At 35.4% G+C, this 11,694-nt stretch overlaps 1 protein-coding gene across 2 annotated transcripts; it reads right to left on the reverse strand.

Annotated features, from left to right (window-relative positions):
• Positions 1–342: 342 nt before the first annotated feature.
• Positions 343–4,158, reverse strand: LOC103967744 (formamidase). Of its 2 annotated transcripts, none has more exons than XM_009381040.3 (7): positions 3,828–4,158; positions 2,673–2,910; positions 2,383–2,573; positions 1,960–2,195; positions 1,507–1,750; positions 1,271–1,378; positions 343–700 (listed from the first exon to the last, which is right to left on the reverse strand). In XM_009381040.3, exons 1-7 carry the CDS (start codon positions 4,044–4,046, stop codon positions 578–580), a joined length of 1,359 nt encoding a protein of 452 aa, XP_009379315.2. In that variant the 5' UTR covers positions 4,047–4,158; the 3' UTR covers positions 343–577. The 2 variants fall into 2 exon arrangements, with proteins under 2 accessions (XP_009379315.2, XP_009379316.2); XM_009381041.3 differs by lacking the exon at positions 3,828–4,158 and adding an exon at positions 3,143–3,469.
• Positions 4,159–11,694: the final 7,536 nt, after the last annotated feature.

Genomic DNA, 11,694 nt, shown 5'->3' on the forward strand with positions numbered 1-11,694 from the left:
CACTTGAAGTCCAATAGTAAACACTACTCCTGCACTCTACATGTGTCTGTTCCTCAAATTGGTTTATATGCATTAAAAATTACCATCCATGTATAAACTTGTATCATGGCTCTGATCTACCTTGTGAAGATTAGTTCAATCTTGATATATATTGGCAGTTTAGAAGATGATTAGTGAAAATCAACTCTCAGATTATTGCCAATTTAAGTAGTAGATGGGTAAGAAGACTCAGCTGATGAGGAGCAGCAATAGCATGCTTGACATCAGACCGATGACGCAAGCATATTTTATGTATTAGTGCCTTGTTCAGATTTTCGAGGTCCAGTCTAAACATTTACCTGCTGCTGCTATAATAGTTTTTCATTATTCAAACGTGAACTGACATGGGTTGAACTTTTTGCTGCATGATTTGTTCATGATCTTTTTACCCTATTACAATGTACCTGCACTGCTTACATAGAATGTAGATGATTTGCTTTGACAATTCAGTTCTACTTTCTATATATCCCAATACCTGCATAACTTAGTAGGAATGAAAAATAAAAGCCGAAATGGCGTTTATTTACTGAGCACTCAATTATGTTGCAGAGCTAGGGTTCCTTGTCGTTGGCAAATTTCCATCATAAGTACATTTTAGGACATCTGGTTTCCTCACTATCCGGGGACCGACAGGCACCTTGTTTGCTTTTGGGCGAATATCCTGTGCATTTAGAGAAATTAATTTAAACATATCAATAGGCTTTACAACAAGTCATTTCTGTTATGAGTAATTTATTGTGAGCTTTGTTGTAGGAAAGCACATTGCCTCCATTATGCTTGTAGCCTTGGGTTAGTTACCTTGGTGTGCATATGAAAAAGTTTTTGATCAATTACGACTTCTACGGATAGCTTAGACCTTTCTGCTTGAGCATTAAGGTTGAGGGATCATCCAAGTTAAAGTAAAATATAAGTGTACTGTGTAATTAAGTTCTTATATTTTGTGATTGCTTTTGTTTTGACTAGACAAGCTCATTTTTGGTCCTTGAAACATGAATTTACTGTGAAAAAATTCAGGAGAGGACTCTTATTTATATTTGTATGTAGTATGCATGAATAGAATATAAGCTATTTCGTTAAGCATCTAGATATGTAGCTATTGTAACTTCAGTCGTTTGAGTAGGTAGTGTAAAATAGCAACCTGTTGAAACTGGAAACATTTTGTGGATGGTAAAGTGGTAGTATTAGTATAGGGTAATATAAATCTTTAGGAGGCTTGGCCAGAAATAATTACCTGGTCAAAGATAGCTGTTGGGATTGCTAGGGTTGCAACAGCATTGGGAGAGTCAACTATACCGGAAATTCTTCCCTCACACGGGCAGCATGACAACAGAAGGTAGCTCTGATACGTGACAGATACTAGATCAGTAAGGAAGACTACAATAATATGAATCTTTTGTTGTCTCAGTGTATGCTTGTGATTGTGAGTTGTTGGGAATTGGCTATGTGATAAGGAAAGAAGTCGAAAACCTGTTCTTTGGAGTATCCAAATTTATAGAGGTAGTCAATAGCATTGAGTACTGCACGCTTGTACGCCACAGTTGCATCTAGGTAATGCTGCTTCCCACTCTCATCAACACTGATGCCCTCAAATACCAACCACTCTGAGAATCTTGGCTCGACCGGGCCTATCTCAAAGATTGGATTTACGTGAAGAGGTGTGGGCCCCATTGGTGTAAGGTATTCTTTCATTCCTCCCCTTATAATTTCGCACCTAATAATAGGATCATATAGGGTAAACTGTGAGCTGTATTACATATATGTGTGTGTGTATACTTATCTGTATGTGTCACATTTTGTTTTATGCCAAATTTGAATGTGAAAGTAGAAGGTTTAGCTATTATAACCAGCTCCTGCCTTTTCTCATGAAGCCTCTAGTTTGACTGTAGTAAAAGTTTAAGAGATGAGATGTGAAATATTTACTTGAGCTCCAGGAATCCGCTCATCTCAATTGCCCCGCAGAATGCAATTTCTCCATCACCCTGGGAAAAGTGCATGTCACCAGTACTAAGATTTGCTCCTTCAACAAATACTGGAAGGTATACCTTTGAACCACGACTAAGATTTTTTATGTCACAATTGCCTCCATTTTCTCTTCCTGGAATGGTTCTTGCAGCCTCCATGGCGATCTTTTCCCATTCAGGAGTGCCCTCTTTGATCTATGTATAACCAGGACGTGTTAGTATAACAAGACAGCATGGTTATTGTGATATTGTCTCTGTGCAGTTGGCTGCAGAGTTTTACAATTCTTGTAGTATGCAGCAAAGCAATTATAAAAATTTAGTCGTGTTGGAGGTTCATTGTTATTTTGATAGCCTAAATTAAGTAGTTTTCAATGTCGCATACCCCTCCAAGGACGCAACCTTTTGTTGATGGTAGGTTAGCCAATGGTCGTTGATGCAAAACCTCACATAATTTCATAGTCTTGAGTCCATTTTCTTCAAGTTCCCTCTCCCTTTCATTCCATATTTTCAGAAGTTCCATTGATGGTGCTGTTCCAACTATTCCGGGGTGGGTTAACCCTGGGAATCTCACTCCTGACATGCATATACAATACCATGTTAGTGACAGGAGTACCCTACTGAATCTTTTAACAACGTTACTGGCACAAGAAAGGAAATAGGTTGAGATTTCACCTGGTATGTGAGGCGAGTAGGCATATATCCCTTCGAAATACCAGATAGCTTTGGTTGCAGAAGGGAAATGGTCAGTCAGAAAACCCCCTCCATTTTCTCTGTCAAATGTCGCAGTGAAACCCCATTCATCTCCTGTGAGAGGACCCAAGTTGCATATATCAACCACCAGAAGATCACCTGGTTGTGCTGGAATTCCATCAGTATCCGAAATTCTAATCGGCCCACTGAGGTAATGAACCTGCACAAGTTTGAAACATATTACTTTTACATTAATTTACCATTCTAGATGTTCTTGTTCTTCATACTATTGATTACATTATACACAAGTAGTGACTGATGATCTCGATAATTTGTAGACTCAAGATCTTAACTCGATCCTATATGTACCATGTTTTACCTGTTATGTGACTATAGTTGTTTAAAACTAAACGGTTTTAGTTTTTCTAACATAGGATAAAATCCGTACTTACTGTTGAGAGGTCTATGGACTTTATATCTAGCGCAGAGTCATCATCTTTAATAGTACCTCCAGTCCAGTCTACCATCTCAATTCTAAAGACCTCACCGGTTTTAACCTCAGCCACCGGGGGTATGTCAGGGTGCCAACGGTTGTGAAGCGGTAGCTTTTGCTGCCACGGTTTTCTGCTCAGGTCTACTGGCACGACTAGTCTCGGAGTCCGGGGAGCCATAGATGAACTAGTGGAAGAACAGGGAGCATAGGGATGTAGGTTTGATATAATTAGGTCAACTCAATAGCATCTATTGTAGGAAAGAGGAAGGAAGATGGTATCCTTACAATCGCTGGATGACAAATGGGGTGATATATTTTTCCAAAGGTCGGCCCCCAACTACCTTTCGAGTTTTCCGCATAGGACAAATACAACACAACAGTTTGCTATTTTTTTTACTTGACTGACAAATCCAGCATTTAAATTTATTTCCCCAGAAACATGTAGATCTGGAATCATACTATGTTTGAGGATGTTTGGTTGGAAAGGTAGAACTGCATGATACTCTGCACATACAATTCATGTCATTTTTTTCGCTTTTTCGAGCCTTGCGGAACTCGGTTTTTGGTATTGCTCTTCCAAACTACATGGAACTCAGTAGAAGTGGAAAAGCTACAAAACACACATGAATATGAAGGGAACTTACAATGGAGGGATTGGAATGTTTGATGTCCTCTGCAGTGTACTCTTTGGTAATCCCACCACCACTGAAATCCACCATCTCGACCCGAAAAACCTCTCCAGCTGCCACTTCTGCCACCGGTGGTATGTCCGGGTGCCACCGGTTGTGAAGAGGAAGCTTCTGTTCCCATGGCTTCTTCTTCACGTCTATGGGCACAACCAGTCTCGGTCCATAAAAGGCCATGACTCAACGAGTCTCTCCGAGTTTCGCTCTTCTGATCTCTGTTGAATGCAATTGAGAAAGTTAAGGTAAAATTAGATGCAAGATTCCTTGTTGTGGATGAAATTATATGAAACTTTTCAAATTTCATATCAAGATTGAAATTTGACAGCCATGATAGGAACCACTTATTTGTCATTACATTTCTTTTTTTCCTTTAAGTGGATGGACCACTTGGAACTGATAGAGATTTTGTCACAGTTTCTTTTGAAAATTTGTGCTCATAGTAGTATGGAAAAAGTTGAGCCACTAGTTAAAGAATAATCCCCTGCACTCTACTTGGTTAATTTTGTTAGTGATCTTCATTTACCTACAAACGTCGTACACTTTGATTTAACATCTAAAACGAAACTCTCGAATTTTTTAGTGCGCGATTAATTGTTAAATTCGATTATGTGTGTTAGACGTTGGTTCGTTCATGAATTTCCGGGTTCGGACGGGAATTTGCTAACTCAAGTTACCTTCTTAGCGGACCCCACAAATCGGAATCTTAAGGATATTGGTGCTATTTTGTTTATGATGACATGAGCTTTGGTTTGTTCTTGTAGAGAGAAATTGTTGCTCTCTTTTACTTTGATGGCTGGTCCCAACTTCCGACAGCTGTTTTGTAATTATTTCGTTGGGAATTTGGATTATGATGTGTAAACTACTGAGAATTGGGATTACTGGCATGATTAATTAGACGAAGAATCTCATCTTAATATTGGACATGTTACATCATCTTCAGGAGCATTGTCATCCTCAAATTCTATTACATCAAATTATTTACTTTTTGTTTAGATTTTTTGCATGGTGCATGCCTCTTATCCGAGTGAGTGATATATAATAAAATGGTATATTTATTGTGTCTATTACAACTTATTAATACGTGAAATATTAGATAAGACTTAATAGTAAATTGCATTCGCTATTTAGTACTACGATTTTAGTAGTATTGTTTTTCACTTGTAAGTGAGATGTTATAAGTTTGATTATTGTGGATGGTAAGTTTGGTGAATTCTTATGGTTGGCCCGTTGTGTATCTAGTTTGCCAGATCTCTCACTCAGTGTGAACACTATCATTTAGTTATTAAAAAAAAATAAATAGTAGACTGCATTCAAGTTTTGAGAATTTGTGTTTATCACCCATCATATAGGAGTGGGGTATGACCTACTAAACTCAAGGACTTAAGGTCATCTCCAACCAAAGAAGGGCCAGAGGATCTCTTTAGCCTTATAGCCCTTCAAGGAATATATTTTAATGAACAATGTCATACCATATTTCATACCATCTCAATCCAGGGGGCCAAGGGACCATAGGCCAAACATAATTTATTATTTCAATTTAAAGACTACAACAACTTAAATTTAAAAACTACAAGTTAAATATTAAAGATTTCAACAACTTAAATTTAAAGACTATAATCATCATCATCATCATCATCATCATCATCATCATCTGCCATTGTAGGAGTATAGTCGGATGTAAACAACTCTCGTTGGGCCATAATTTCCCTTTTTTTCTATCAAAATATGTCTTACTCATTGGAGTCTAATCCGAAGTGTTCATTTGCATGTTCCTATCATCCATCTCTTCTTGTATTTGTTTTGCCCGTTCTTCGTGCCTACGGTTCTTTTCTTCCGTGGCAAAGGCATTTTGCTCTGCCATTAATCGCAATGAGGCGACCATTTCTATTGAAAGGTGTAATCATCCTTTGCCTTGCCTTTTCCTTCAATTTTCAGGCCTTGTTTCGTCTCATAGCCTTAGGTATGGAACCTTCACCCGGAGACAGATTTTCTACCCTTGTTTCTTGAATGGAGGAGATCCATCTTCATCCCCATTTGCATTTGAGGATGCATTTCCGAATGGCATAGGACCAACTCTTTGTTGAGGTGGATCTTCAAATAACACCCACACTTTACAAATTTCCCAACAACCGTGATGACTAAAGGGTTTGGAGTTGTCCTTCATATACAATTCCTCCACTTGGCGTACCTAGAAAATATAATTAACAAAATTAAAGGAAATTAATTTATGAAATTAAATGTAATATAATTAAAATAAGTTGTGAAAACACTTACTTCATCGCAGTAATTGACTTCACTTTCATGTCTGCTTGCGGCCTTTAACACTGCTTGATGCCATTTATTCAAACTTGGATGAAGATGCTTTTTTCCATCTTGAAGAACAACTCTTGTGGCTTTCGCGAATTCCGTGGAGTGGTGCCTTTATAGAACTCATTGTACTTTTTTGACGTACGAGTCCAAACACCTTCACTTGTTTGAGAACTCCACTCACACTATTTTCTGAGACCCATCTATAAGTCCTGCAAATAGCTTCATCTTCTTTTTGGGTCCAAGCCTTACCTGTCATTGTAGATGTGGCCATTTGAAAATTTGAAAAAATTGAAGAAAAGATTATTGGAAGAGGTAAGAGAATAGAATGTGAAGAATTGAAATAAAATAAAGTAAGATAGTATGAAATGTTGAAAATTATGTAAGAAATGGTGTAGGAATGACTTAAGTATTTATATGAAAGAAAATATAATTTTATTATTATAATTTTTTAAATTTTGTCTGGAAAAAAAAAAATTCAAATCCAACGGTAACCTGATGTCGGTTAGCCGTTGCTAGCTAGTGTCATGCTAATGCCAGGTAGTAGTTGAATTTGAACATTTGAGCCGGCCCGGGGCTGTCTGGCTGGCTCATTTGGGCTAACCGGTTGGCCTGATTTGGTGTTGTTGGCTCGGTGGGGCCCACGGGCCCTTTGGCCTAGCCCTCGATTGAAGACAATTTTTGTGTCATTTCGGACTATTTTTAGCCCTATGACCTTCTAGCCGGATCAAGTTAGAGATGACCTAAGCGTGTTTAGTTTGACCTCAAAGTAAAGCGTGACACCAAATCTCTCACCCCCTTGACATATGTTTCATGCTCTGCTAAGCTTGACAATGGTATACTACATTGGTAGCAAGAATATTTGGTATGTGTACGGACTTGAATTTATTTTTCCAAATACCTTGTCTATCTACCCATGCAAAGTAAATAATTCACCAAATTATTTGTTCTAATTAAGAAGTACTTTTTGTTTTGTTGTGACTGACCAGAGTCTACTGCTCCTTCTATCTGAAGCAAGTCGGAGTTTCATTTTAAAATTAATTGAAAATATAGAGAGCAAGTTCAACTTCTTACAAGCTTTTGAATGGTTTGGTCTCTCACTAATAAAGGACTTTGTCCTCACATTCTCACACGACCCTTCATGTATGGTGAAATTTTCAAGCCTAACAAGTGGACAATATAAATGGGATGACGCAAAGCACGTGTGGCCGTTGGCTTTATGGCCAATCTGCTCTAATACCATAAAGAAAATTAGGGTTCTACCATAAAACCAATTAGTAATATGAGGAGTAATCAAACCTCTTAAAAGCCCTTACAAGGTTATTCCTTACATTAATATAAGATTTTTTTACCTTCACATCCTCACATTGTTCCTACCTGCAAAGCCATTGATCTAACTTCTTCACTTTTTTGCGGCTGACCCCACAAGTATGGCAACTTTGATTTCATTGATATGATCCTTTTTTTACCTTCATATACTTACATTGTTCCTACCTGCAAAGCCATTGATCCAACTTCTTCACCTTTTTGCAGTTGACCCCACTATTATGACAACTTTGATTATCAACTATTGTGGTAGTTTGTAGTTTCTTACTTATTGTGAATAAGTGAGGTCAAAGGTTTGTAATTCAAATTATTAAGGGCATTTACCGCATTTAAGACCTTATTTTCAATTCATCCTCCTCACTTTCGCACACTAGCAGATGCACATTGAGACCAAGGTGATTTTAGAATCATTCGGTGTTCAAAAAATATACTTGTGAAGGTCTTTCAAGAACCCTTCAAATTTTTGATATGGGTCCTTTTTGTGTCCATTTAGCGTTTGATGTAATGTATGCTAGGCTTATCTCAGCAGTACTCAACAGATTGCATCGAGAGCACCCAGCAAATTATCTCAATAACAATCATCATATTGCTTAGGCATATGTCAATATCTATTGACATATGTGCTGCATGGCTCGCGCATTATATTTATCAAAAAACTTAGACCTTTAACACTAAGATCCTTAATGTCCAAATTTCTGAATCCGCCAATTCTTTCGCCTGGATAAAACAATTAAAAAAAAAGGTTAATTGGCTCCTCTAATCCTAATCTTAATAGTATCACATAATGTTGTAGCCTTTTGCCCTCAAACATTTCTCCAAAATCCAAATTTAAAGAACCCAATGCATTAAGTTTTCATAAACTAATGAAAAATATAAAGGGGTTTTTCAACATTAGTCCTTACAAAAGATTAAAATTTTAAAAAAATTTGGTGCTAGATTACATATTCAATATAATTCCTTAAAGTGTACTTTTATCAAAATTTGTATTCAATTTTGTTATTTAATGTGTATTTTTATTTAATCTCTCCACATTAAATTTTAATTTTATTACTATGCACATTTTTAATTCTTTAATTATAAATGAACATAAATGAGAAAATATTAAAAGAAATTTGTGATACAAAAATATATAAATACATAAGTGTACAAAAATGATTATGCCGAAATATATAAAATTGACTTTTTTGTACCGAAATATATTATAATGAACCTAAATGTATGTACTAAAATGTATTATATTGAATTAATGTACCTAAATGTCAATACCGAAATGTATGTACCACAATGTACGTACCGAAATGTATGTACCAAAATATAGTAATTGCTAAAAGTCAATACTCAAATGTGTGTACCAAAATGGACATACCGAAATGTATTATATTGAATTAATGTACCTATGTGTTTATATCAATGGATATACCGAAATATTCAAATGTATTAATGTACCTAAATGAAGAACATACAAAATTGTTATTGGAACATATATTATAAAAAATGAATTGCCTAAATGTAGACATTAAAATATATTATGATGAATGAAATAAAAATTAAATTTAAATGTAATTAATACATTAAAATAAAAATAAAAAAATAAATAAAACATCAAAATATAACTAATAAATGAGATGATTAAATGTACTAGGGACTAAAATTGGATTTTAATCTTGCACAAGATTATAGTCTAAAACTTATCTTTTTTAAGGATTAAAATGAAATTTTCTAAATATAAAATTACCAAATGCATGGCAGCATAAGTTCAGCTAGCAATTGTTGAACAAATGAAGATTAAGAATGTTATCGTAACTAAATGATTTAGTATGCTGTTTCCGACTGAAATACTTTCTTTACCACGTGTCAATTTTTTTGTGATTCTACTGAACATATGAATTTTAATGCCTTTTAATTGTGGCAGCAGGCGTTTAGTAGTTTGTAGTTTCTTACTTATTGTGAATAAGTGATGTCAAAGAGTTTGTAACTCAAATTATTAAAGGTATTTACCATATGTAAGATGTTATGTTCAATTCATTATTCTCATTTTCGCACATTAGTAGATGCATATTGGGATCAAGATGGTTTTAGGATCACTCGGTGTCCAAAAAATATACTTGTGAGGATTTTTGAAAACCCTTCGAATGTTTGATATGAGTTCTTTTTGTGCACACCAAGCATTTGATGTAATACATGCTAGACATATTTTGGGAGTACTCAACAGTTTGCTTCGAGAGCACCTAGCAAATTCTCTTGATAACGATCATCATATTGCTTCAACATATGTCAATATCTATTGGCATAAGTTCAACATGGTTCGTGCAATGTTTCTATCAAAAAACTTGGACCTTTAACATTGAGATTCCTAACGTCTAAATTTCTGGACCCACCATTGCTTTCGCATGGATAAAACAATAAGAAAAAGGTTAATTGGCTCCTTTAATCCTAATCTTAATGGTATCACATAATGTTGTAGCCTTTACGCTCAAACATTTCTCCAAAATCCAAATTTAAAGAACCCAATGCATTAAGTTTTCATAAACTGATGACAAATATTAAATTGTCAAATGCATGGCAGCATAAGCTTGAATTTGCTGTTATATCTTTAAGTCGATAATTCAAAATGTCTTATACCACCAAAGTCTAATTTGAGTTAAAGGGGTTTAATTTCAGGTACCCAAATTAACATGTACATTCTTTCGACTCATAGGAGAGAAAAAGAATTCATGCTAACGGGACATTATTTTAAGATAACATCACCGTCATATGGTAAATTAAATTGCACGATAATTTGTTATGCTAAAATTATTTTGTATCCGATGTTTGACCTCCATCCAAAGGAGTCTAGTCATTTCATTAAAGTTTGTACTTACATAGATAGGATCAAGTGATACATAAATACAAAAGTGCATTGTGAAATGCAAAACTTTCATATGTGACCAAATACCATCACATTGACATTCAGGTATAATAATTTTCTTGACTTGTTAAAAAGTAGCATAACCTATTAACCTTCTCGCTAACCTCTACCTCCTCTTATTTTTGTTTGCTTTGTTTTGGGTCAAGCCTTTACTTCCTCAAGGCTTGAGTTACGTGTGTTGTTTGCAATGTTGCAGTGCAGGAGTAACATACGTCAGGCTCGAAAGTGACCTCCTATTCCATGCGCATGGCTCAGGAGAGGAGGAAAGTCAATCAATTGCCCAAAACAACACATTTTATATAGATAGATATGTATTAACAAAGCATAGTTGAAAAGAAAAACAAAAATTACAGGAAAATAATTTACGTAGTACGCATTTATTGTAATGAGATGTTTCAGACTAATAATATATTGTTAAGTGTAAGATTTTAACGTTTTAAATCAGTAATATATTATAAAGTGTAAAATTGTATATACAATAATAATATATTATTAAATTGAGATTCTATGAAATAGTGAATTCATTTTCGGAAAAGGATCCTCGTCAGATTCATTTTCTGGAAATCCTAAGGACCCAGCAATCGTATCTGTTTATTGTACATCGTGCCATCAGAAATTATTTAAAATTTAATTATAAATAATACCTAATGAAAATTGATAGCATGATGTATGATAAACGAACATATTTGTTAGATCTTTAGAATTCGTAAAAAATAGAATCTGATGAGAATCATTTTCCTTCGTTTTAAACAAGTTGATCTCACGTTACAAAGGCAAAATATGAAGTGATTGCTTTTATTTATTTGTGATAATCTTGTGTTTGTACACGTTGTGGTTTGGTTGAAAATTGTCAGCACCTGCAAGTTGGAGGGCGACGTGCCTGGCGCTAGGGATAAGAACGCCACGTCTCACCAGAGTAGGACACTCCTACTATTTCCTCGTAATTCTGCTCTTTTCAACAGCGCTTTCTTTCACCCTTACCAATAACGATTGGATGGATTTACATCTGAAATCACTGTTTAAGACGCTCCCATTTTTGTTTCACTTTTCTTAATCGCTTCCTTTCTTTTAACACTTATTAAAGAAAGAATGACTTGTTTATCAAGCAGTGTTTAAATTAAGACATCTCGTGTGTCCCAGCCTCCAAATTTTTCCAGCTATAGGTGACTGTCATTGATGATTGATACCTTTGGCGTGAGAGAAACCGGCCGACGAGGTTTGTTCACTAAGACAGTTCTTATATATCGAGTGAGAAAAATTTTATATTTTTATGAGAGATGTGTG

This window comes from the organism of the source record quoted next, unplaced genomic scaffold (assembly GCF_019419815.1).
Source record: "Pyrus x bretschneideri cultivar Hongxiangsu unplaced genomic scaffold, Pyrus_bretschneideri_v1 Contig18, whole genome shotgun sequence".
Lineage (NCBI taxonomy): Eukaryota > Viridiplantae > Streptophyta > Magnoliopsida > Rosales > Rosaceae > Pyrus > Pyrus x bretschneideri.

Bases quoted from the DNA above. Each gene is read 5' to 3' on its own strand.
- LOC103967744 (XM_009381040.3), bottom strand. From the start codon at position 4,046: ATGGCCTTTTATGGACCGAGACTGGTTGTGCCCATAGACGTGAAGAAG. The intron at 1,751-1,959 runs GTAAATATTTCA...TCCTATTATTAG, and splicing joins AGCGGATTCCTGGAGCTCAA to GTGCGAAATTATAAGGGGAG. The intron at 701-1,270 runs GTAATTATTTCT...CTAAATGCACAG, and splicing joins CAACAGCTATCTTTGACCAG to GATATTCGCCCAAAAGCAAA.